This window comes from Narcine bancroftii, chromosome 9, assembly GCF_036971445.1.
Source record: "Narcine bancroftii isolate sNarBan1 chromosome 9, sNarBan1.hap1, whole genome shotgun sequence".
Classification (NCBI taxonomy): domain Eukaryota; kingdom Metazoa; phylum Chordata; class Chondrichthyes; order Torpediniformes; family Narcinidae; genus Narcine; species Narcine bancroftii.
In genome coordinates, this window is record NC_091477.1 from 53,243,288 (window position 1) to 53,267,753 (window position 24,466).

At 43.1% G+C, this 24,466-nt stretch overlaps 1 protein-coding gene across 3 annotated transcripts in view; it reads right to left on the bottom strand.

The window, feature by feature from the left end:
• LOC138743649 (slit homolog 3 protein-like) overlaps positions 1–24,466 on the bottom strand; it is a 726,007-nt gene that overhangs the window by 247,684 nt on the left and 453,857 nt on the right. For all 3 annotated transcript variants that reach the window (XM_069899177.1, XM_069899179.1, XM_069899178.1), the window contains one exon: positions 16,078–16,149. In XM_069899177.1, coding sequence (XP_069755278.1) covers positions 16,078–16,149 — 72 coding nt within the window. The remainder of the gene's footprint in view (positions 1–16,077; positions 16,150–24,466) is intronic.

A 24,466-nucleotide genomic window follows, 5' to 3' on the forward strand; every position in this document is an offset into this window, starting at 1 on the left:
ATGGGAAATCTTAAGAAAACTTGGACATAAAGGAAGACCATTTGGGTCATAATGTTAGGGCCATCCTGCTTTTCATCACTAGGTCTTTAGCCTTACTGGCCATAATATTTCACATTCAGGACTTTTATAAATGTGATATGCCACCCTTTCAGACAACAGACACTGGGTCCTCTGGATGAAAAGTGTCTTCATCTTCTTTGACTAACTTACCCTCTGCTAAACAAAATGTTTTCTATCCATGTATTCTCTGTGGCCCCCTCATAATTTTATACATCATGGCATGGTTTGTGCAGTGGTTAGTAAAATGCTATTGCAACATCAGCAATTTTTTCCCCGTGTCTCTGTGGGTTTCCTCTGGATTCCAAAGACATACAGAGTTAGTAGATTGACTGCTTACATGGGCGATACGTAGGAGTGGGCTGTTTCCGTGCTGTAGCTCTAAATCAGAATATATATACATCTCCCCTTAGCCTGTATTATTCCTAAGAAAACAACCCCAGTATATTGAATCATACTTTTTAGTTAATCCCAGTATATTACACCATTCAATGTCAACAACGTTGAATGGTGTAACAAGAACAACCACATTCATTGTCAGCAAAACCAAGGAGATGATTGTGGACTTCAGGGGAACATGGTCCAGTCCTCGTGGAGGTCTCAATAGTGGAGAGGGTCAAGAAATTCAAATTCCTGGATGCCAACATTTGCGAGGATCTGTCCTGGACCCTCCATGTTGATGCTATAATGAAGAAGGCTCACCAGCGGCTATAATTTGTGAGGTCCAGAGGAGATTTGGTATGTCACCGAAGACTCTCGTAAACTTCTAAATGTGAACTGTGGAGAGCATTCTGGCTGGTTGCATCATTGACTGGCATGGATGGACCAACTTTCAGGACAGGAATAAACTCCAGAGGGATGTTTACCTGGTCTGCCACATCACAGGCACCAGACTTCATTCCATCGATGACATTCACATGGAGTGTGGTGTTAAAAATGCAGCCTCTATCCTCAAAGACCCCACCACCCAGGCGATGCCCTCTTCACTCTGCTACCATCAGGAAGGAGGTACAGGAGCCTAAAGATGAGCACTCAATGGCACAAGGACAGCTTCTTTCCCGCTGTCATCAGATTCTGGAATAGTTAATGAACCAAAGACACTGCCTTACTTTTCGTGCACTATTATTTTAATTTTTTTTTATAGTAATGTTGTAAGATGGTAATAGTATGAATATTTTCACTATGACGCTGCCACAACATTTCATTAATTGTTCATGATGATCAATTCTGATTCTAATTCTGACCTTCCTCAATCACTGTGCACTATCTTTAATTAACATGTGCCTCTCTAAATAAAGGTAGTTCTCTCCAGAACTGATTCATATAATTTGTCCATCACTGAAGTTAAATTAACTCACTGCAATTATTTGGTACATATCTTACTTTGTTTTCTTTAAACAAATAAACAAATAACCTCAACCCATGGAGAATTGAAGATGCTGTTAAGAATCATTTGAATGTCTTCACCTGTTTCTTTATAAAGGATGGTGCTTATTTCATCTGGACAGGTTGATTTATCCTCTTTCAAAGATACAAGATCCCTTAGAATTTTTTTTGTTGTTTATCCTAAAAAGCACAACTATAACTTAGGATGGATTGTACGAAACTTCACCCCATAATTTTAGAGTAGAAGGTTTGAGGTTGAGACGGCAACTGGGCGTGATGAGCTGAGATACCTGCTTCAGTGCTGGATGAGGCTCTGACTTCAAGACTAGCATTCTCTCCCTTCATGTAGAGACAGGGGCTGAGTTTTCATCAAGAACTATATGCTTTGGCTCCACACAAAGTTTATCCCTTTGTTTTCTACTAGCTCCTTTTTCCATATTTTCCCTTATACTCTTCATATAAACATATTTGGATTTTCTTTTCCTGCCATCTTTTTGTATTTCTTTTAATTTCCACTTGAATTTCATCCTTGCCCTTTTTATGTCCTTCTCAGCTTTCTGTTCTCAGTTTCTTCCCTGTGTTTCCATTCTATGGACTTTTTCTCTGTTGGTTTTAAGTTTCATAACCTGACTTTTCTTTTAGGGAACATTTTTAGCCCTAATTTACAGAATGCATCAGTTTCTTATTTCTCAGAGGCAGATTCACTGTAAAGTAAGTACAGGTTGGTTGGCGATTCATTTTAAAGCATGGTCAGTGCTGACTGCAAACTTCAATGAAACCACATTGGCTGAAGTGAGAGAGACGTTGGGACATGAGGTAATGGGTAGTGATAGCATTCAGTCCCAATGCTGCTGCAGTTTCATTTCAAGTAAAGCAAGTGTCTGGTTGTCAACTTCCTCTGAGTTGATCCCATGCAGTATAATGGGAGATATCATCAGTGAAAAGATGGCATGTTGTCATTACAAGAAGTGAACAGTGGTCCTTCCTACTAATGATGTCATGGTGGGTGTTTCGAGTTGTAACAGGTTTCCTTTCTCATGCTATTTTCTCATCACCTACACCTGACCAATTTTGGCAGTCAAGTCCTTCAGGATCCAGCCAAATTTATCAGTGAACCACTCTTAATGATGGTGTCCTGAAGTGTCCCATGCAGTGTATATTTTATTCCCCATTACTCTTAATGTTTCTCTAACTCATACTGGCTAAGGACGTTAGGTGAAAATCAAAGGGTGGTTTCCTTGCCATGACTCCTTAGGATGTCATGGGGTCTGAAGACAATGCTGAGGACTCCAGCATCACTTCATCTCACTTACGAATCACTTTGCTATCATCTCTGTTGGATCTGTTCCTCTGGTGGAACAAGAAGTCTGTTACTTTTACTGAGGTATTCCCACACCAATGTCCTAAAGAAGAATTTGAGTATGAGAGTTTATTGTCATGTGAACATGCACAATGTACATTGGACTGAAATGCTTTCTTGCTGCAGCCATGCAGGTGAGATGACTGATGTTGAACAAATGTAACCAAACCTCAAATCAGGATTGATCATGCGATCTTGACTGTGGACCTGAATATTGAAGAAGTCCAACATTTCATAGCATTTCAATAATACTATATGGGTAGCACAGTTTGCTTAGCAGCTGTTACAGCACCAGCGATTAGGATCAGGGTTCGAATCCCGCACTGTCTGTAAGGAGTTTGTACGTTCTCCCTATGTCTACATGGGTTTTCCTGGGGTCTCTGGTTTCTTCCCACTGTTCAAAACATACTGGAGGTTGCAAGTTAATTGGGTGTAATTGGCTCGTGGGCCAAAAGGGCCTGTTACCATGCTCTATGTGTAAATTTTAAAAAAGGTTGTGACTTCTGTGTGGATTTCAAGGATAATTCAAGTGAAAAGAGATGGGACAAAGGGAAAAAACCGACACCGAATTATTTGACTGTGTAATGCTGGTTCTTCAGAACTGCATGCATGAAAATCAATATTTCCCCAGAGTGGAACACAATGAAAATTGTTTCTGGTTTGAATGGAGCCACTTGTTTGAATGAAGCAGGCATTTTCATTTGCAGATTGCACTTGAATTTATTCTCAGCTTAGACAAACTATTTGGTGTGCAACATCCGATGAGGCATGAGATGGTCTCTCACATGATTCTAAAGCCGACTATTCAATCCACATTGGCTTAAATAGAGATCTTGCTTTAGCTTCATTGCTATTTTAAGTCAGGCCCAACCCAACACTGGGATTGAGTCTCAGGAGATCTTCCTTCATTTATTTACCCAACCTCCATCCTACATTTTCCAGCATCATCTGCCACCCTCTGTCTTTACTCGAAACCTGCACTCACACATATCATTCTGAGCCCCGATGACCCCAACCCCCAGGTCCTATTCGAACAATCTGAATCTGACAGCGGACTCAGCAACCCCTATCTTTCCATCGGTCTGCAACTTCTAATTGCCTCAGCCTCGAAGGAACACATCCGCGTCTTATGGGGATGGCAACAAGGCTCACGCAACTTGGTCTGGGTTAAGGGGATTGGTTGGCTTGAGAGACTGAATAGTCAGCATTTATTGTCCTGAGTTGAGAAGAATGAGTGGGGTCAATATTGAATCAAATAAAATTCTTCACAGACTGAACAGAAATTGACAGCAGAAGCACAGACCCTCCTGGACTAAACATGATGTCCCCAATGAAATAAAATCTCTTCTGCCTGCACATGATCCTTCTCCATACCCCGCAAATGTATCAAGAAGCAACTTCAAAGGGATGCCATGGGTGATGAGAGAATGTTTCCTTGGGTTGGTAGATTGGTACTTAAATCAAAGAAATCTCAGAATCAGGGTGGGGGAGAGGACTAATTTATACTGACAGGAGGAGAATGTTTTTCTGCAACATTTCGCTTAACAACTTCCTCAGAGACAACATTGAAATCATCCTGTGAGGGTGCACTACTGCATGGAGCAGGGACTGCTCCACCCAAGACAGCAAGAAACTGCAGAGGGTTGGAATTGTGGCTCAGATTGTCAACACTCGCCTTTCCTTCATTGACTCCAACTATACCTTCTGCTGCCTTGGAAGAATAATCAACGTAGTAGAGAATTCATCCCATCCTGGCCCCTTTCTCTTCTCCCCCTACTGATGGGAAAAAGATTCACAAGGAGTGACATCACGCACCAGATTCAAAGGTAGTTTCTATGCTGTAGTTATCAGTCCAGAATGAAACTCACATGAGTGAAGTTATGTTGCTTTTGCTCTGTATCTCTGCATTCTGCTGTACCGTGCTATGTATGGGATGTCTAACAAAACAAACTTTCTCACTCTACCTTGGGACGTGTGACAACAAACTGGAATTTGAACCTTTGGAATCATCTAACCAATGACCTGAAGGGCTCCCTTTTGGATATATTAATATTGGACCAACAGATTATTAGATTCTTTGAAATTTACAATTATACAAAATTAAACCATACAGTTATATTTTAAGATAAAATTGCAGAATAAAAATAGAAAATAAAGAAAAAAACCTTCCATTTAGCAAGGATATAAAAAAAATTAATATGCAGTTATCATGTGACAACAACTCAGAAACCGACAACTCAGTATCGAAATCTAAATCAGTCTTAAAACTTTTGATTATGGTAATGGTCCATAAAAGAACCCCATGTCTTTAAGAAATTAGTATGTGAATCTTTCATTATCAGAATCAGAATTTATTGGCATGAACAAGTCATGAAATTCGGTGTTGTACCAGCAGCGTCATAGTGTAAACGTTTACATTATAACCATCTCACAACAACTTTAAGTAAATAAATAAATATATAGAATTCTTTATTAAAAATTCTTTAATAAAAATGATAGTGGATGAAAAGTAAGGCAGTGTCTTTGATTCATTGATGATTCAGGAAACTGATGGCAGCAGGGAAGAAGCTCTGTCCTTGTGCCATTGAATGCTCATCTTTAAGCTCCTGTATCTTTTCCCCGTTGGTAGCAGAGTGAAGAGAACATGGCCTGGGTCTGGGGGTCTTTGAGGATAGAGGCTGCTTTTTTAAGACCCTGCCTCATGTAGATGTCCTCGATGGAGTGTCATCTGGTGCCTGTGATGTCGCAGGCCGAATTAACACCCTCTGGAGTTTATTCTCGTCCTGAGAGTTGGGTCCTCCATAGCAGACAGTGATGCAACAAGCCAGAATATTCTCCACAGTGACAGTACATCTGTAGAGGTTTATGAGAGCCTTCGTTGACATACTGAATCTCCTCAAACTCCTCACAAAGTATAGCCACTGGCAGGTCTTCTTCATGATTGCATCAATATGGCCACTCCGGGACAGATCCTCGGAAATGTTGACACCCAGAAATTTGAAGTTCTTGACCCGCTCTACTACTGAGCCCTTGATGAGGACTGGGTCGTGTTCCCTGACTTCCTCCTGAAGTCCACAATCTCCTTGGTTTTGCTTACGTTGAGTGCAAGGTTGTTGTCATTACACCATTCAACAAGCTTTAATGGCATATCTAATTTTTTTTCTAAATTTAAACAGGACATAATATCATTTAACCATTGTGTATGTGTAGGTGGAGTATTATCCTTTCATTTGATCAATATTGCACGCCTGGCTACCAATGAAGTAAAAAATTAAAATTAAGCTTTGAGATGAAGTCAATAAAACATCATCATCATCGGAAAATACAGATTATTAGAGTCAAAGGGAATAAAATAAATAAGAGGTTCTGTGTGGGAATGAACTCAAGGAATAATCTTATTGAAGAGCAAAGCTGAACTATAGATTCAAAAAATCTGTTCTTGTGACCATATTTGATGGGAAATGTGAGAGTCAGAGGTGGAGAGTGTGACAACGAGACTTGTTTACCAAGGAGGTTTGCACGACACGTACTCTGACTGCACAAGTGTCAGATGTCCACTTTAGAATATAGACTGCTCTAAAATTAAACTGAAAGGATGGTTCAGTTTAATCATTCATGTCTTGAGATCAAATGGAATTTCGAATGAAAAAAAAATGGCTACACCTTTGAACATGAACAAAATCTAACAGGGAAAAAAAAACTTTCTAATCCCAACCATTGTAAATCCCATGTCAGTTCACACTCAACTCAAGAAAAGAAAGATGTAAAGGAGGACATTGACAATATTAAATTCAAACCCAAATGCTGTCAAATTTTCAGCATTTGATCGGTGTCATCTCTCTGAGTCAGAATCAAGCCGTGGTTGCAAATATATACTGTCCACCTGCTCTTCATCATCTTCTGCTCAACATTTGATTGATCTGAATTCTATGAGGAGCACAGTCTTGCGGTGAGAGGATACAAACTGATCCACTGTTGCATACGAAAGAGTTGTTGAATTAAATGACACAGAAACAAATCCTTCAGCCCAGCTTGACTGTGTCTGAGCTAATCCTGTTTGCCTGTATAAAGCCCGTATTCCTCAAAACCTCCATGTGGCTGTCAATGTGCAATTGTGGAATCATAAAAAAATCTCCAAAAATTTACAATGCAAGGAGCGGCTTTTGGCCCATAATGTCTGTACTTGTTGAGAAAGTGTTACCAATGTTTAGTGTGTGTCCTGCACACCCTTTTTCCAAGTTCACATCCAAGTGCAGGAATCACAAACACATTTAAACATCACAATGCGCAAAAATTGCTGGAGAAACTCAGCAGGTCACCCAGCATCCATGGAATGCAAAAAAAAATGACATTTTCAAACCGGAACACTCCTGTGGGAATATTCCATTGGCTCATTGGATGTGAACGTGCAGAAGGATGTGCAAGACGCGAACCAAATGTTGGTAGCTCTTTCTCAACCAGTGCAGACATTAAATACCCCCAGAGAAGGGTTTGGGCCTGAAATATTGACTGCACTTGGCATTCCATGGATGTGTGACCTGCTGCGTTTCTCCAGCACTTCTCTGTACTGTGTTGTTTAAATGTATTTCGATTCCTATGGCTACCATGATTACGAAATACCCATTGACTTTTTACCCTCTATTAGGGGAAACTGGTTCTTCCTTTGTACAGTATATATTTTCCCCTCATAATTTTATACATTCTGAATTGTTTCTTCACAGCTTCCTTTTTTTCACATCATGAGTAATCAATCTCTCCTCATAGCCACAGCATTCCAGTCCTAGAAATATCTCTGGAGATTTTCTCTTTACACTCTCCAGTACAGTGACATCTTTTCTGTAATGTGGTGACAAGAGCTATCCTAAATACTCTAGGTGTAAAACACAAAAGTCTGCAGACACCATGGTTGGAGTAAAAACACTATATTGGAGAAACTCAGCAGCTCAAGCAGATTCTTTTACATAGCAAAGAAAAAAAAGTACATACCTGATGTTTCGGGCTTGAGGATACCTTAATGAAGGTCTCATGCCCAAAATGTCGCTATGTGGTTTTTAAAAAATCTTTGCTATATAAAGGACACTGTTTAACCTGCTGAGTTTCTCCAGCACTGTCCTTTCATTGAGTACTCAAGGTGTGGTGTTACTAGTGTTATGTCCAGCTTGAGTACGATTCCTTCCCCCCTTACATCTAAGCTTCTGCCATAAAGGGCAGTGTCCTTTTGATTTTTAGCCATTCAATGCTACTACCTTCAAGATCGGAAAACTCAGATTCCACGGTCCCCCTGTTTCACCACATCTCTCTATTCCATTGGCTAGTTCCACCTCCCCAACTTCCCTCGAATAAATACCAATTAGCCCAACTGATCAGATCATCTATCGCTTCCTGAAGCTTCTTCACTGTTAACTACACCACCAGGTTTATACAATCTGCCAACTGCTCAAACATTCAGTTCAAAGTTATTAATTTATATTACCAAAAAGCAATAAACTCTCTCGCAACAGCATTTTAGTTGCAAAAATGTTCATTTACTGTTATTTACTCATTATTTCCTGCCACTGAGCACTTTTTTTTTCAAATTTGTCCTTCTCTTGTAGATCATCGTGTTTATAGATAAATGGCCTGCCGTGTGGGACCCAGTCAAAAAATCCTGCTAAAATCCACATGGACCACGTCAAATGAATTCACCTCTTCGACCTCCTCTGAGACCCTCAAGGAATTCAATCAAACTAATTTGTCAGCATCTCTTTTTTGCTCGCCGATCTCTGTTGTCTGTTCTAAATGCAGGTTTCTATGGGCCACCAAAATAAATTCCAACGACTTTAAACTAATTAGTCTCCAATATGCCTGCTTGTCTTTTTGAATAATAACACAATGTCTTCAGTCCTCATATTCTTCTGAACCACTCTTTGAAAAATTGTGGTCATAGTCTCTGAAATATCTCTGTTGCTTTTTATCAATAAGCTCGGATAGATTTCATTTTGGCCAGGAAATCTATGTATTTTCATAGATGATACACACTAATACTGTCGCTTTCACCTAAGAAATGTCATAGCTCACCAAACAAAAGATGGAAATGGAAATCAACAACATTGCAACAATAACGTTGATCGCCCAACAATATCTCTCACCTGACATTTTGCTACTTTGTCTATCCATTTCAGAGTAGATAATGGAGGAGGGATAAATCACTCTTTAAAATAAAGGACATTGAGAATGTTCTGTGTAAGTTTATGCATTCCTCTTAATAACCTGTGCTGTTACCCACAAGGTCGCCTTTTATTCTCTTCCTCAACACCGTTTTGTATTCTCAGTGCTGTGTTGACAGTTATTTAACTGGTTACCGAGATACCAACACACATTTCTAATTTTAAAATGCAATCCTCTTATTAACATCAGCGGGGAAATGGTCAGTGACGGACAGTGTTGGGAGGAGCTACTCACCCTGACAACATGAAGGAGAAGAGTTAACATTCAGCTACATATCAATTTTGGATCATGTTGAAACAGACTGTTGCAGGTGTTGGAACCAAAACTATGGTCAGCCAATTTTATAAACTATGTCGTAAATACTCACTGTTCAAGCTGTTAAAGCAGTAAACATATTAGGTGTTAGAGATGAATCATAGACTTTATAATGCATGTAATTATTGCAACCTCAACCCAAATTGAAAGATTTTACTTTGATACCGGCCATGAAATAAAAAAAGATTCAATCCTCTCAGTGAATATTTCATTTTGTTGATGGAAATCTCAGAAGGAGACATAATTTGTTGCCTATACTTTAAATCAAGACATTAAGTTTCGATTTTTTCCCTCCCAATTATTCCATCACTGATCTAACTGAAAAACAAATGACAGACCTTGTCCTCATCCTTTCACATTATTTCAGCCTTTGTCTGACACTAGAAGGTGCCCCTGATCTATTTGCAATTGGTGTTCATATGTGCCTTCTTTCAGCTGGATCTCTGCGCTTTGCACAGGAGCAAAGAGCACTGGCTGACAGTTCCCTTCCAATCCCGGGGTAGACTGACACCATGGCAGCATTCCTTCCAATGGTCCACGCAGTGTAATGTAATGAGAAGGCATTACGGCGAGAGGAGATAAAGATAGTGGACAAAATGCCGAACATTTTATAAACGAGGTAACATTTGATTTTGATAAAAGTTGTGCTTTAAAAGGTCAACTGAGGCTCATTGTACCAATTTTTAAAGAGGAACGAACAAGGAAATGATTGCAGCACTGCATGGTCAACTAGTCCAATGATTATTCATATCTAGATTAAAGAAAAACAATTGGGGAACTGGCAGCATTATTTGCAAAACTTTGAATAAACTTCTCAATACAAATGATTGAACATGATTACTGTTTTCATCTCTGCCTACGCTGAAGTACCAATATCAATTTTCTTCTTGGAACACAACAGCTGAAGGAAAATTTCAACAAACTGTTAATATTTCACCAATTAGATCAATTTAAATAATATGCAGAAAGATGTCTACATTCTTCCGCTACGGACCCCAATTCTTAGATGGAACCTGCATTGATTAAAAAAAAAATCCTGGGCTAATTCCGCCGTACAATTAGAACATACACCTGCAAAACCACTTCAAAACTCACAGATAATGTCTAACCTAAAACTCCTGGAGCTACATACCTTTCCCTGGTCATTGGATTCCTCGTAAATGCACATTGCTGGTAAATGAGGAAATAGAGTGGATGATCTGGACAATCAAAGATTTTCTTTTGGTCGCACCAGTGCATTGTATTCCTTGCAGCCTCTTCCCCTTTGGACACTCAGCATTTATCGGACCCTTCTCCCGACTGCGGAGATTTATTCCAGGCCGGGCGTGCTGACATCAGGGCGATCGCTGCTGATTAATCACTGCGGTAAAGTAAGACTGAGCATTTTTTTTTACCGCAGCAATTTGAGGAGGGAATGTTGGATGAGGTTTGCGTGCGGCCACAGCAGTTTTGCATAAACCACCATCGGACGGGTAGGAGGAGAAAACAATTGTGGGATTACGCACATAAAAAAAAAATTGCAGTCATGTCGGAAAGATTTGTCCACAAATTTTGACCAGCATGCAACATGCCAGAGAAAAGCAATGACTCAAGGCAATTGGGGGAAAAAATAATCATATCTACAGAGAGTCATGTGGACCCTGACACTGGTGTGTGTGTGGTGTGGTTCCTGTGTAGGGTATAATATGCTTGGAAACCATTGCATTTGTGCCTTTAACATCAGGGTCATTTTACTTCAGCAGTACGTAGCTTTATTACGTTCAAGGTAAAATATTTTCTCTATTTTGAATGATAAAATGGACAAAGGGACCAGTAGTAAAGCTTTCATGAAAACATTAGCAAGGATGGTGTAAATATTTATTGATCCAAAGCAAATATGAACAGCTTCTGATGCAGGCATCAAAGAGAAAGCAAAACTAAAGGCAAGCATTTAGTGCCATAATGTTAAGACAATTCATTATGTAAACAAGCTGGCAACTTAAAGTATATTGCACAGCTACTCCTGCTCAGGTGATTCACTGAGACCAACACCACGGGGTTTCAGGAGTGCTTGTCAGTTGTTTGTATCTACCTCCTGAAGTGAGCATTCATCTCAGTTGATATCTCGGCAATCCATTAGCTGCATTAATTCTCTATAGTTAGCTAATGAAGTCAGGTTGCCTTTGGCAACCCCCCCACCCCCCCAAAGACCATTTCAACATTCCTTCCCATGTAAGACTTTCTAACCGCATCACCGCTGGAGGAAAGAAAGTCGATGTCTCCGAATTCATGTACGTTTCGAATGGCTTGCTCTCTTTGCTTCATTCAGAACGAGTCCTTTAAATGCACGCACTCATTAGAACTATCTCAAAGGGGAAACTTACAGACATCTTGGAGAAAATTCCAGAAATTCCAGGACCTCTTTCCTCATAAAAGGAGGTCAAAAACCAAGTAGCTTACGTGATAGCTATATTTTGTAAAGTTTACATAAGCGAGATATTTCCAAGATGAAGTCATTTCCCTTTGTAGGGAATAAGATAGTAGAAAGACTCTTCCTCCCTCATTGGGTCCATGTGAACCACCCATGTACCCTACTTCTTAATTGTTATTTTCATATGTGAAATGTATGGAAAACTTTACATGGGGCACCAACACTGGAAGATGCTTCTGAGTTGACTCTTCCAAGATGTGATGGACTGACCTCTAGGTTTCCTGCTCATGTGGAGGGTGCAGGCTCCCACTCCTCATGTGGAGGGTGCAGGCTCCCACTCCTCATGTGGAGGGTGCAGGCTCCCACTCCTCATGTGGAGGGTGCAGGCTCCCACTCCTCATGTGGAGGGTGCAGGCTCCCACTCCTCATGTGGAGGGTGCAGGCTCCCACTCCTCATGTGGAGGGTGCAGGCTCCCACTCCTCATGTGGAGGGTGCAGGCTCCCACTCCTCATGTGGAGGGTGCAGGCTCCCACTCCTCATGTGGAGGGTGCAGGCTCCCACTCCTCATGTGGAGGGTGCAGGCTCCCACTCCTCATGTGGAGGGTGCAGGCTCCCACTCCTCATGTGGAGGGTGCAGGCTCCCACTCCTCATGTGGAGGGTGCAGGCTCCCACTCCTCATGTGGAGGGTGCAGGCTCCCACTCCTCATGTGGAGGGTGCAGGCTCCCACTCCTCATGTGGAGGGTGCAGGCTCCCACTCCTCATGTGGAGGGTGCAGGCTCCCACTCCTCATGTGGAGGGTGCAGGCTCCCACTCCTCATGTGGAGGGTGCAGGCTCCCACTCCTCATGTGGAGGGTGCAGGCTCCCACTCCTCATGTGGAGGGTGCAGGCTCCCACTCCTCATGTGGAGGGTGCAGGCTCCCACTCCTCATGTGGAGGGTGCAGGCTCCCACTCCTCATGTGGAGGGTGCAGGCTCCCACTCCTCATGTGGAGGGTGCAGGCTCCCACTCCTCATGTGGAGGGTGCAGGCTCCCACTCCTCATGTGGAGGGTGCAGGCTCCCACTCCTCATGTGGAGGGTGCAGGCTCCCACTCCTCATGTGGAGGGTGCAGGCTCCCACTCCTCATGTGGAGGGTGCAGGCTCCCACTCCTCATGTGGAGGGTGCAGGCTCCCACTCCTCATGTGGAGGGTGCAGGCTCCCACTCCTCATGTGGAGGGTGCAGGCTCCCACTCCTCATGTGGAGGGTGCAGGCTCCCACTCCTCATGTGGAGGGTGCAGGCTCCCACTCCTCATGTGGAGGGTGCAGGCTCCCACTCCTCATGTGGAGGGTGCAGGCTCCCACTCCTCATGTGGAGGGTGCAGGCTCCCACTCCTCATGTGGAGGGTGCAGGCTCCCACTCCTCATGTGGAGGGTGCAGGCTCCCACTCCTCATGTGGAGGGTGCAGGCTCCCACTCCTCATGTGGAGGGTGCAGGCTCCCACTCCTCATGTGGAGGGTGCAGGCTCCCACTCCTCATGTGGAGGGTGCAGGCTCCCACTCCTCATGTGGAGGGTGCAGGCTCCCACTCCTCATGTGGAGGGTGCAGGCTCCCACTCCTCATGTGGAGGGTGCAGGCTCCCACTCCTCATGTGGAGGGTGCAGGCTCCCACTCCTCATGTGGAGGGTGCAGGCTCCCACTCCTCATGTGGAGGGTGCAGGCTCCCACTCCTCATGTGGAGGGTGCAGGCTCCCACTCCTCATGTGGAGGGTGCAGGCTCCCACTCCTCATGTGGAGGGTGCAGGCTCCCACTCCTCATGTGGAGGGTGCAGGCTCCCACTCCTCATGTGGAGGGTGCAGGCTCCCACTCCTCATGTGGAGGGTGCAGGCTCCCACTCCTCATGTGGAGGGTGCAGGCTCCCACTCCTCATGTGGAGGGTGCAGGCTCCCACTCCTCATGTGGAGGGTGCAGGCTCCCACTCCTCATGTGGAGGGTGCAGGCTCCCACTCCTCATGTGGAGGGTGCAGGCTCCCACTCCTCATGTGGAGGGTGCAGGCTCCCACTCCTCATGTGGAGGGTGCAGGCTCCCACTCCTCATGTGGAGGGTGCAGGCTCCCACTCCTCATGTGGAGGGTGCAGGCTCCTACTTAAGGTGTCAAGATGAGAAGAGGAGAACCATAATCAAATATAAAGAATATCTGAAGAGAGCAGGGGGCAAAAATAGCAAATTTCTCTGAAGTGGGGAACGGCAAAATAAATTGAGGATGTTTCAAGGAAGCTGCATCAAACATGATCAAAGCATCTACATAGTAGCCAAGGCTGAAATGACTCCTCTATTCTTCATACAAATTGACCATTTGACCCACTTGGTCCGTGCTTATGTGCATGCTCCACACATGCTCTGTCTTGAACTTTATCAAGCCCCATCTGTATTACTTCCATTAATTTCTCTCTTATGTGCTATCCAAAATCTCCTTAAATATGTCCATGCTCTTTGGCAAAATGACTGAAGTTCCACACTCTAACCAATCTCTGGATGAATTCTTCATGAATTTATATTTATGGCTTGCAGTTTTAGATTATGCTCAAATGGAATCATTTTCTCTACAATGTGCATGTTTTAAGGGCATTTAATAATCATTTTGCAACCCTTTAATTCTTAGAGAAAACAGTGACAGTCAGTTCACCTTTCCTGACACAAGTCTCGTTTTAGTATTAGATGTACTTAGTGCTCTCCATTGAGGAATAAGAGAAGCAAACATTGCACTGTTTTTTTTTTTAGTTTTGGTTACCAAATCTAGCAGCTCATGAAACAGAAACATTCCCAAATTAGACCATTAGCATGCAGACTCCAAAGCAAAATTACAAACAGTGTGCAGGCATCAGAAATAGTGGATTAATTCCAATGGGAAGGCAAATGAAAGTACATTAAGGGTTATAATCAAATATTAATTTGGATGATATTCCTGGCCATTTCTGATTCATTTACTAACCCTATCCTACTAGATGGCCACAGAACAAAATACTGAATGATTACTGTTCATGTATGGTTGACATGGCAGGGTTTCAGAAAGGTGCAATATGTTACAGGTCAAGAATTGTTCAAAGTTCTCCTCACAATATTGGATGCTCATAATCTCTGATCAAGCCTTGCATTTTATATATATATCTATATCTATATAGATATAGATATATCTATATATAGATATATCTATATATATCTATATATAGATATATCTATATATATCTATATATAGATATAGATATATATACTGTATTTGCCCCAAATGAAATCTTGCATAATACATATTTGATATCACTACGGCAGCAACTTCATGCCAGTCGACTGAAAATTATGGCTGCCATCATTGAACTTCTATTAACAGAGTGACAGCTAAACCTAATATTTTTTAGAAGATGGGTGTTTAATTAATTGTATAAAATGTCCCAGTCTGTTCAACATGTGACCAATGCACAAAATCCAAAGTCAATGTGTGCCCAGAAACCCCACTGAAGATCTTGTGAGTAGTATGCGGATATCCTGAGAATTTCTAATATTAGCGATTGGAACTGAGCTATAGTCATTCTCTGTGGAAGAAAAATAACTCCTCTCTCACACCCTCATGCACACACATTGGCACACGCGCACACACACACACACACACACACACACACACACACACACACACACACACACACACACACACACACACACACACACACACACAGACAGACAGACAGACAGACAGACAGACAGACACAGACACACAAAGTTCACTTAACTGCACAGCTAAAGGCTTTGAATACAAGAGTTGGACCCACTTCTTTCTCATAGAATAGCTGGTCTATATATAATTAGTGCATCATTATAATTGTAATTCATACTCAAATTATGACAGGGTGTGGGGGTTATTAATTCACAAAGCATCAGGACGTAATTATGACAGAGTTGCCAATGGTTTAAGCTCTCTTTAGTCTCCATTTTCATGCTACAATTTTGGATAATTCTTCACATGCATCTTTCAGCAAGTAAAGCAACATGTGAATTTAACTCATTTTTATTACATCCACTTTTAGACAAATTATCTGATCATTTTTCTTCTGTGAGTTGGATTATTTCACATGTATCCCTTTGCTGGATTGCTACGCGCTTTGAAGATTTATTAAAAGTAAGTGAAGAAAGAAGAGAGAATCACATTAGCATCCTCGCCAATGGGTCACTGCCTGGCCGACTTTGTTCAGCTCCAGCACGCAGCCAGTCATCCAACTAGGAATGGGTTAATGGATGGCAATACTGGAGACAAACTGCAGGCACAGGGTAAGGAGGAGGGGGTAAAGAGAGAGACCAGGTACACTTACAGGATCTCCAAGTCACGCAAGGCTCTGAAGGTTCCATCCTCGATGCAACTTATGTGATTGTTGTCCAGCTGCCTGTTAAACAAATGAAAAAATACAAAGAAACACATCAGAGGAACAGAAGACAAAGCCACCTTTCTCCACGGGCAAGGGTCCCAGACAGTCTCACCATCTTCAACAGTAAAACTGAGCCCATCACCCAGAAACATCAGCTTCCTCTGGCCTTGCACGCCACACTGCCTATCCCCTTCACCAAATGAAAAACCTCGCAGTGAGCCCAGAAGCCTATCAGCTCTCCGTAAATATTAATTGCGCAGTTTTTTAAAGGCAGAGGGAGTAATTTCATTACATTAGGTGGCCTAATCCATTACAGGCTTTTACTGTCCTGTCATTGAAACCATTTCATTAAACATAAAGGCTTCTAAATCACTTGAGGTCACACAGTTGCCCTCGATGACCTACCAGATTTTTTTTATTGCCTCTATTCGCCTGGTCTCAAAGTCTGCCTGACAAGTCCCTGGCACAATGCTAAGTACTCAGTCACTGCGTTGCTCTGTCAGAGTACACACAGAGTACACCACACTCCAAATTAAGCGCAACAATTCTCATTTGATATTCACTAATGAACCACGAACTCCTTCCTCTCAGTGAAGAGTTTAACCTCCAAAAGAAAAACAGTAGGTAATTTTTTTAGCGGGCAGCAGTTTCAGTTTTAATATGGCACTGTCGAAATCACAAATGAATGAGTGAAGCAAACAAGCTTTCCTGACACACATGCGTGATCAAAATCTTGCAAAAAAAAGCACCTTCTTCTACTTGCACACGCCATCAATGAAGTGGGTGGAGTTGGGCAGTTGTTGAGTTGTGGGGTGCGGAGGGAGAATGGAATTACAAAAGCCTTCCTTTTAGGGTGGCCCAGTGGCGCAGCGAGTAAAACCGCCGTCTCACAGGGCTGGAGCCCCAGGTTCGATCCTGTCAGCGTGGAGTGGGCACAACGTTTTCCCCACCCCCGTGGGGGCTGCGGTCCTGAGGCATGTGGGTTCATTGCCCACAGTGTGTTGTTCCTTGTATGCAGGTGAGTGGTAGAATCTGGGGGATGTTGACGTGAATGTGTGAGAATATATAAATAAAAAGTGATCCATGTCAGGTAGTTGATAGTCAGTAACCAATGGGCCAAAGGGCCTGATTCCATGTTCTTTGACTCCAATGGAATTAAGGAACTGCACCATGTAAAGTGATTCAGAACTTTTGTCGAAGCATTCAGCACAGTGTCATTATCTCTTAAGTTTTGTTATTCATAAGGTCTGTCTTAAAGTCTGGATAGGGAAGATACTCAGCGACATGAGTTGGCGTCTACATTGTAAAGGGGTCCCAGGGACTGTGAACATTGGCAAAGGGGATCGTGGAAGGTTTGAGAATGTACATGCAATCAACAGAGACAAGCATGTGAATGGGCATGGCATAGAATACTTCAGAACCAAATGCTTGTAAATAAGGCAAGTATGGATGGGTAGTTGATTGTCTAGGCAAATATGATGGGCCAAAGGGTATGACTATACTACCACTCTGATAAAGATATGTGTGAATTGGAGTGGGTTGTTTGATGACCAACAAACATTTGAAGAGAACACACAGAAGTGCTGGAGCAACACAGCAAGTCTTGTAGCATCTATAGTGGGAAAAGATGATTCAAGCCTGAGCCCTTTGTGAAGGTATGAGCTAAAAGCAGCCAGGCGCTTGCAATAAAAAGGTGGGGGGAGGAGGGAAGAAGGGGGCGGGTGGAGGAGCACAGGTCAACAGGCCCTAGGTGGACATGGATCGGAGGGCAGGAGGGGAATCCAAAGCCTTGATTGCGGGAGGGCAGTAGCTCTGGGATTGCAGAGCCAGAGGAAAGAAGGACAGGGAAATAAGGGGTGGGGAACTAGAGGAAAGAAGAGGGAGCGACAGGAGGAGAGGGGGAGGGATTAACAAACACTGGAGAAGTCTACGTTAATGCCATCTAGTTGGAGGGTGATCCAGATGAATTATGGGGTGTTGTTCCTCCAATTTATGGGTGGTCTCAGTTTGGCAGTGCATCAGGCTACGGACAGACATGTCGGCATGCAATGCCAGACTGAGACCACCCACAAACTGGAGGAACAACATCTCATATTCTGACTGGGCACCCTCCAAACAAATGGCGTTAATATCAACTTCCCCACTTTCCATCAGCCTCCTCCCCTCCACGAAATCTCTCTCCTTTCCTATTCCTTTGTCTCCTTTCTGACAGCTCCCCACCCTTTGTCTTTCTCATTCCCTATCCCTCTTTCCTCCAGTTCTGCATTCACAGGCTACCCCAATCAATCCTCAGCTTTTCCCTCTTGTCTTCCTATCCATGTCCACATTTGACCATGTCCACTAATGGTCTGTACTCCTCAAGACACAATGCAATAGGTAAAGGTAAAGCTTCCATTATTGTCACATAAAACTACATTTAGAATGTAACACACTTGACATTCTTTAACTTTTGTCTACCATAAGGCAGACTGTCACCACTTCGTCCAGCGCACCTCACAGAAACCTGCAGACCATGGTGTCCCTAGGCGGTATCTCCTCCAAATACTGACCAGGCCTGAGCCTGCTTAGCTTCCGAGATCAGACAATTTCAGGCATATTCAGACAATAGTACAGAATGTAATATTACATGAAAATGCCTTCTGTCTGCCTTAAGGCAGGCAAAAGAGTCGCCATTAGTGTTCCCCAGTGCTCCTTACAGTACAAAAGAAAGAGAAGCAAATGAGAGTCCCTACCAAGTCCAGAGTCACACCCCCTGCCCCTTCTTTCCTCCTTCCCTCATCTTTTTATGCAGGTGTCTGTCGGCTTTTTGTTCATACCTTGACTCTGGGCCAAAATTTTGGTTATACATCTTTTCCTCCTATGGACACTGCAGGACCTGTTTAGTTTCTCCAGCACTTTTGTGTATATACTACAACCACAGCATCTGCAGACGTGTTTCATAACAATGTGAAATGGTTGGGTTTCAAAGTTTTGGAAGTGCAGGGAGGCTCCTGTGTTGACTGGGAAGGTCTCATTGTAAGGGGGATTCACTGTATCCTCTGATTCCATAACTCTATTAAGAAGAATAGCAAGCTCGGAGCTGAGGTCAATGCAGGGAAAAAAGGCACAACATGAAAGGAGCATTGTTTTACTGAGGAATCTTGGGGATACCCATCTGTAAGTGGCAAAGAAGGTGTACAGCCTGCTTGTCTTCAGGAGTCAGAGTAGGAAGTCATGTTGCAGATGCATAAACCTCTCATTTGGCTGCATTTGGAGTGTTGTGAGCCATCTTAGTCATTATGGGGAAGATATGGTGGCTTTGAAAAGAATGAAGATGACTTTCACCTGGACTTGGTTTAGGTTGGTGAATGTTAGCTATTAAAAGAAGTTGGACAAACTTAGATTGTTTTTTTTTTCTGGAGTGCGAAGGAGCTGAAGGGCAACCTCCATTCATTAAAAAAAGGGTGATATAGAGTGGATAGTGGACAGAGGTTTTTTTTTCCCTAGGTTGGGAATGTCAAATACCAGAGTGCACAGCTTAAGGTGAGAGGGAGACAGTTTTGCGAGGCAGATTCTTTACACAGCCAGTGAGGTTGGTGCCTGGAACGTACGGCCAGGGAAGGCAGTAGAAGCAGCAATGTTTTAAAGGGCATTTAGATGGACACATGGACAGCCAGAAATAGAGGGATCTAGATTTGTGCAGCGGGTGAAATTAGTTAAATTGGCATCATGGTTATCACAGGCAGGGAGGGCCGAAGGGTCTGTCCCTGTCCTGTGCTGTTCTATATTTATGGGTCCCTGATAAGTAGGAGGTAATGGAAGATTGACGTCCGAAGGTGGAAATAAAAGACTTTGCTGATTGAAGCATGATTTTAGAAGGGAAGAACGTACAACTGCACACCATCTTCCCAAGCTTTGATTGCTCCAATGTTCTTGAAATTGGTTTGTAATGCGGCATGGCTAATGTGTAATAGATTTGACACAAGAAATGCTGGGAGATGGGTGAGCTCTTCTCGTTTGGGTGAAGTTGGTGGAGCTGGCCAAGGGATGGGCAGAAATTCCAACATTCTCCAGTTCTCATCAGAGCATCATTTGGTGTCTGATTCTTAATGCTCGCAACGGTGATCAATTCCCACCATAAATCCCCAAACTCCAATATCATTGAAGAAACAAGCTGCCTGGACTGAAACGTTCAGGTGCCATAAGTGAAAGGTCACATCCCTCTCCTCCTGTCTCTCCCTCTTCTTTCCTCTAGTTCCCCACCCCTTATTTCCCTGTCCTTCTTTGCTCTGGCTCTGCAATCCCAGAGCTACTGCCCTCCCGCAATCACAGGAATCCTTCTAGGAAACTCGGTTCCATGAGAAAAGTATTCTGTTGAAAGGCTGGAGAAGAAGAAGAAGAAAAAAAGATGCAGACTTTCAAGAGATTGGAAGCAGCTGAATAATAAAATGGATGTGAAGAAAGGGCATTATCAAAATGACATATTCAGAGTTCATGGCTTCAATAAAAGCTGCTGTAATTAAGAACTACAATATATTGTATGATAAATTAGCTCTCTCTTGTGCAGAACTGCATACATTCCTTGAAACATTTGCTCAATAAATATAAATCACTGCAACTATTTCACTTAGCCTTGTAAGAAAAAAAAGCAATATGTGATCGCGTAACCATCTCAGGCTTCCTTATTTCAGTTTATGCTGGTGAGATTAAGTTACAATGTTCTTATTTTAAATAAAAATTAATGGGCAACGTAATGCAGATACTGGAGTATAAATGTGGACAGATTTCTGACTCTGGTTACAAGGATTGATTTCGAAAGGTCTGAATAAAACACATATGGATGCATGGATTTTGTTCAGTTTTTATGGTTGTTCAAGTCATGGATGTACTGGGGGGCTTGGCAAGATGTCATGGATGTACCCTGCTCCCACTGAGTGATGTCATGGATGTACCCTGCTCCCACTGAGTGATGTCATGGATGTACCCTGCTCCCACTGAATGATGTCATGGATGTACCCTGCTCCCACTGAATGATGTCATGGATGTACCCTGCTCCCACTGAGTGATGTCATGGATGTACCCTGCTCCCACTGAATGATGTCATGGATGTACCCTGCTCCCACTGAATGATGTCATGGATGTACCCTGCTCCCACTGAGTGATGTCATGGATGTACCCTGCTCCCACTGAATGATGTCATGGATGTACCCTGCTCCCACTGAATGATGTCATGGATGTACCCTGCTCCCACTGAGTGAAGAATTTTAGTTTGAGTCAAGAATCTACTATCATTGTCTTTAAAATGCTGGGGATATCCTATTGAATACCCAAAGCCAATGGCAGCACTGTTGGAGCTGCTGTTACAGTGGCGCTGGCACTGGAGTGGACCCCGGAGAGTGGTTCAACGGCCAGGTTCTAAACCTGACACCTCCATACAGCCTTTAAATGGCCTGTAAAAGGAGTCAATGGAGTTTCATTTTAAAATCCTACAACTGTAGAGTTTGTGCCTAAGGTGGTAGCACCTGTACTTGGCAGTGACCGTGAGGAGCTGCAGACTCCGGGGCACCAGAAACATGGAGAGCCACCACCCATTGAGAAGAAAAAGCAGAGAGGACAGCCCTGCAGGGAAGGTGACCCCAGCAGTGAACTGGCAAGAGACTCAGCAGCTGAAGGAGCCACAGAGGTGGTCGGCGGATGAGGACCTACAGTTGGGGACCTGCAGGTGGCCTGTTCAAGGGAGCCAGGTATAAGAGTCGGATCTGAGAGGGTGATGAGGGCAAGAAAGGCTCCTGAAGGTACTCAGGTACTGAGGGCTTCCTGCTCATGTTGGAGCTTTGGATCTGGACCTCGGATTGCTGATGAACTGAAGGGTCTGCAGCTGCAGACGCCATGGGAACATTGGAGGCAAATACACTCATTGGCTTTGAAGGGACTACCTTTCACTTCTGCTTCTCTCTTACTGTAAGAGGCTCTGGACGACACTAATGGTGATTATTCGTCAGCCTTACGGCAGAGAGAAGGGAATCTCATGTAATAGTACATGGTCTGTGCTATTAAATGACAATGAAGGAATCTTGAATACGAGCCCAACTTTCTAAATTCCCCTCATCTCCATTTTCTTTACACATCTTTTCCTTTCCCGCCACCTTGGCCACCACAGCTGATGAGGGAGAACAGCTCCCAAGAACCCCAGAAGACAGAAAGGAAAAAGCAGGGAACCTGGGGTACCAGGAAGACTAGCAAAATATATATCAGGAACAAAGCATTGGGATTGAAGAAGGTAGGGAGAGGCAAACATTCCTTACAGAAAGCAAAGAGAGGATCAGTAGCTGTGTTACTTGGATAAAGAACAGGATGGAGCAACACTGTTGAGACTCAGATGGGTCTGTATGCAGGCAAAAACGTGGGATACTGTCATCTGTAAATGCCAGATCCTTGGACAAAAACCCTGTGAGTGCTGCTGTGCGAAGAGTCAGACACAAAGTCCACAGGCTGCACAACTGCTTAAACTCGTACACACCAGGTCTCAGTACAGTCCTGGCTCCACGGGCCTGACTGGTCCCAAAGGGGGCAGCTCGAGTCTTTATACAGGCTGGTGATTGACAATGGGCAGGTGGGGCTGGCCTCCCGGGTTGCCTACCTGCAGGTACAGTGGTTGCAGTAGGCTGGTAGAAGTGCGGCCAATGTGATGGTTGTATCACCACAAGCCCTGATTTTGTGTAGCCATATCGATTGCACTACAGTGAATCCTCATTGGTACAGGACTGCTCACTGTGGTCTGTGGCCTCAGGAAGGGACACTTATACAAGGTTGGAATATAGAAAACAGGAAGTATTGATGTAATTGTACCAAATATTGTTGTGGACATACCTGGAGTATTAGGCACTATTTGTCACCTTATAAGGACTTTCAAACTTTGGAAACATTCCAGAACAGATTTTCCAGGCAAATCCTGGAATGAGAGGTTTGTTCCTTAACAAATATAGTTTAGAAAAATATGGCATGTTGTCATTAAAACATTTATGATCCTGAGGGGGGGGGGGACCAGAAGAGGGTAGATGTTGAGATTGCTCCACTCAAACACTCAAATGAAGCATCACAGTTACAAGATCAGACATCAGTCATTTAAAAAAGAGGTGTGCAGTACAAATGTCCTGTAGATTTGTGGATGGGTCACTCTAAGTATTTAAAGGGGAGAGAGGAGACACACACACATTTTTGGAAGAACTTGGAATTGAGGGTGATAGGGAACTAGCCCAGAAGAAGAGATGAGGCTAGGGAAACGTCAGACATGAATGTATTGAATGGCGCAGCATGTTTGGGGAACAGCGTGTCCAAATCCTCTTTCTATATCAGAGATTATGGTATGATGCACAGTGGTACAAACTCGATCAGTACAAAAGGCTCAACTGATCATTTAATTAAAGGAAAGTATGGCTTTCAGGTTTAGATCGACCATCATAGGCAAATTATCACTTCAGCTTTCAGTGATTAAAACTAAATCCAAATATTTTGAATTCACTTTTGAACATTCGAAAGGATCTTATCAAGTTTATATTCTTAGTGTCTTTTGTTCAACTTAAGATGATAAATGCAAGTGAGGAAGAGAAGTGACTGCTTAAATAACCTCCAGTGTCAAATTCAGAACCAAGAAACTTACACTGGATGTCAGGTGCAGTCTTAATGGAAAAAAAGATAAACATCACTTTGTCAAATCCCCAAAATAAAATTGGAACATTTAAATTTAGAAAATCACCTACAATAGAATCATAAAACACTACAGCACAGAAACAGACCCCTTCAGCCCTTCTAGTCTGTGCAAACCATTTTTTTGGCCTAGTCCCACTGACCAGCAGCCAGTTCATAGCCCTCCATACCTCTCCCATCCTTGTACCTGTCCAAATTCTTCTTAAATGTTAAAATTGAGCCTCCATTCACCACCTCAGCTGGCAGCTCGTTCTATACTCCCACCACTCTCTGTGTGAAGAAGTTCTCTGTCATGTTCCCCCTAAACTTTCACCCTTAACCCATGTCCCCTGGTTTGTATCTCACCTACCCTCAGTGGAAAAAGCCCATTTACATTTACTCTGTCTATCTCCCTCATCATTTTGTATATCTTTTTCAAATCTTCTACATTCCAGGGAATAAAGTCCTTACCTGTTTAACCTTTCCCTGTAACTCAGTTCCTCAGGCACCATCCTAGTAAATCTTCTCTGCACTCTTTCTATCTTATTGATATCTTTCCTGTAATTAGGTGACCAAAACTACACGCACTACTCCAAATTTAGCCTCACAAATGTCTTATACAACTTTATCATAACATCCCAGCTCCTATACTTAAAAGTTTGATTTATGA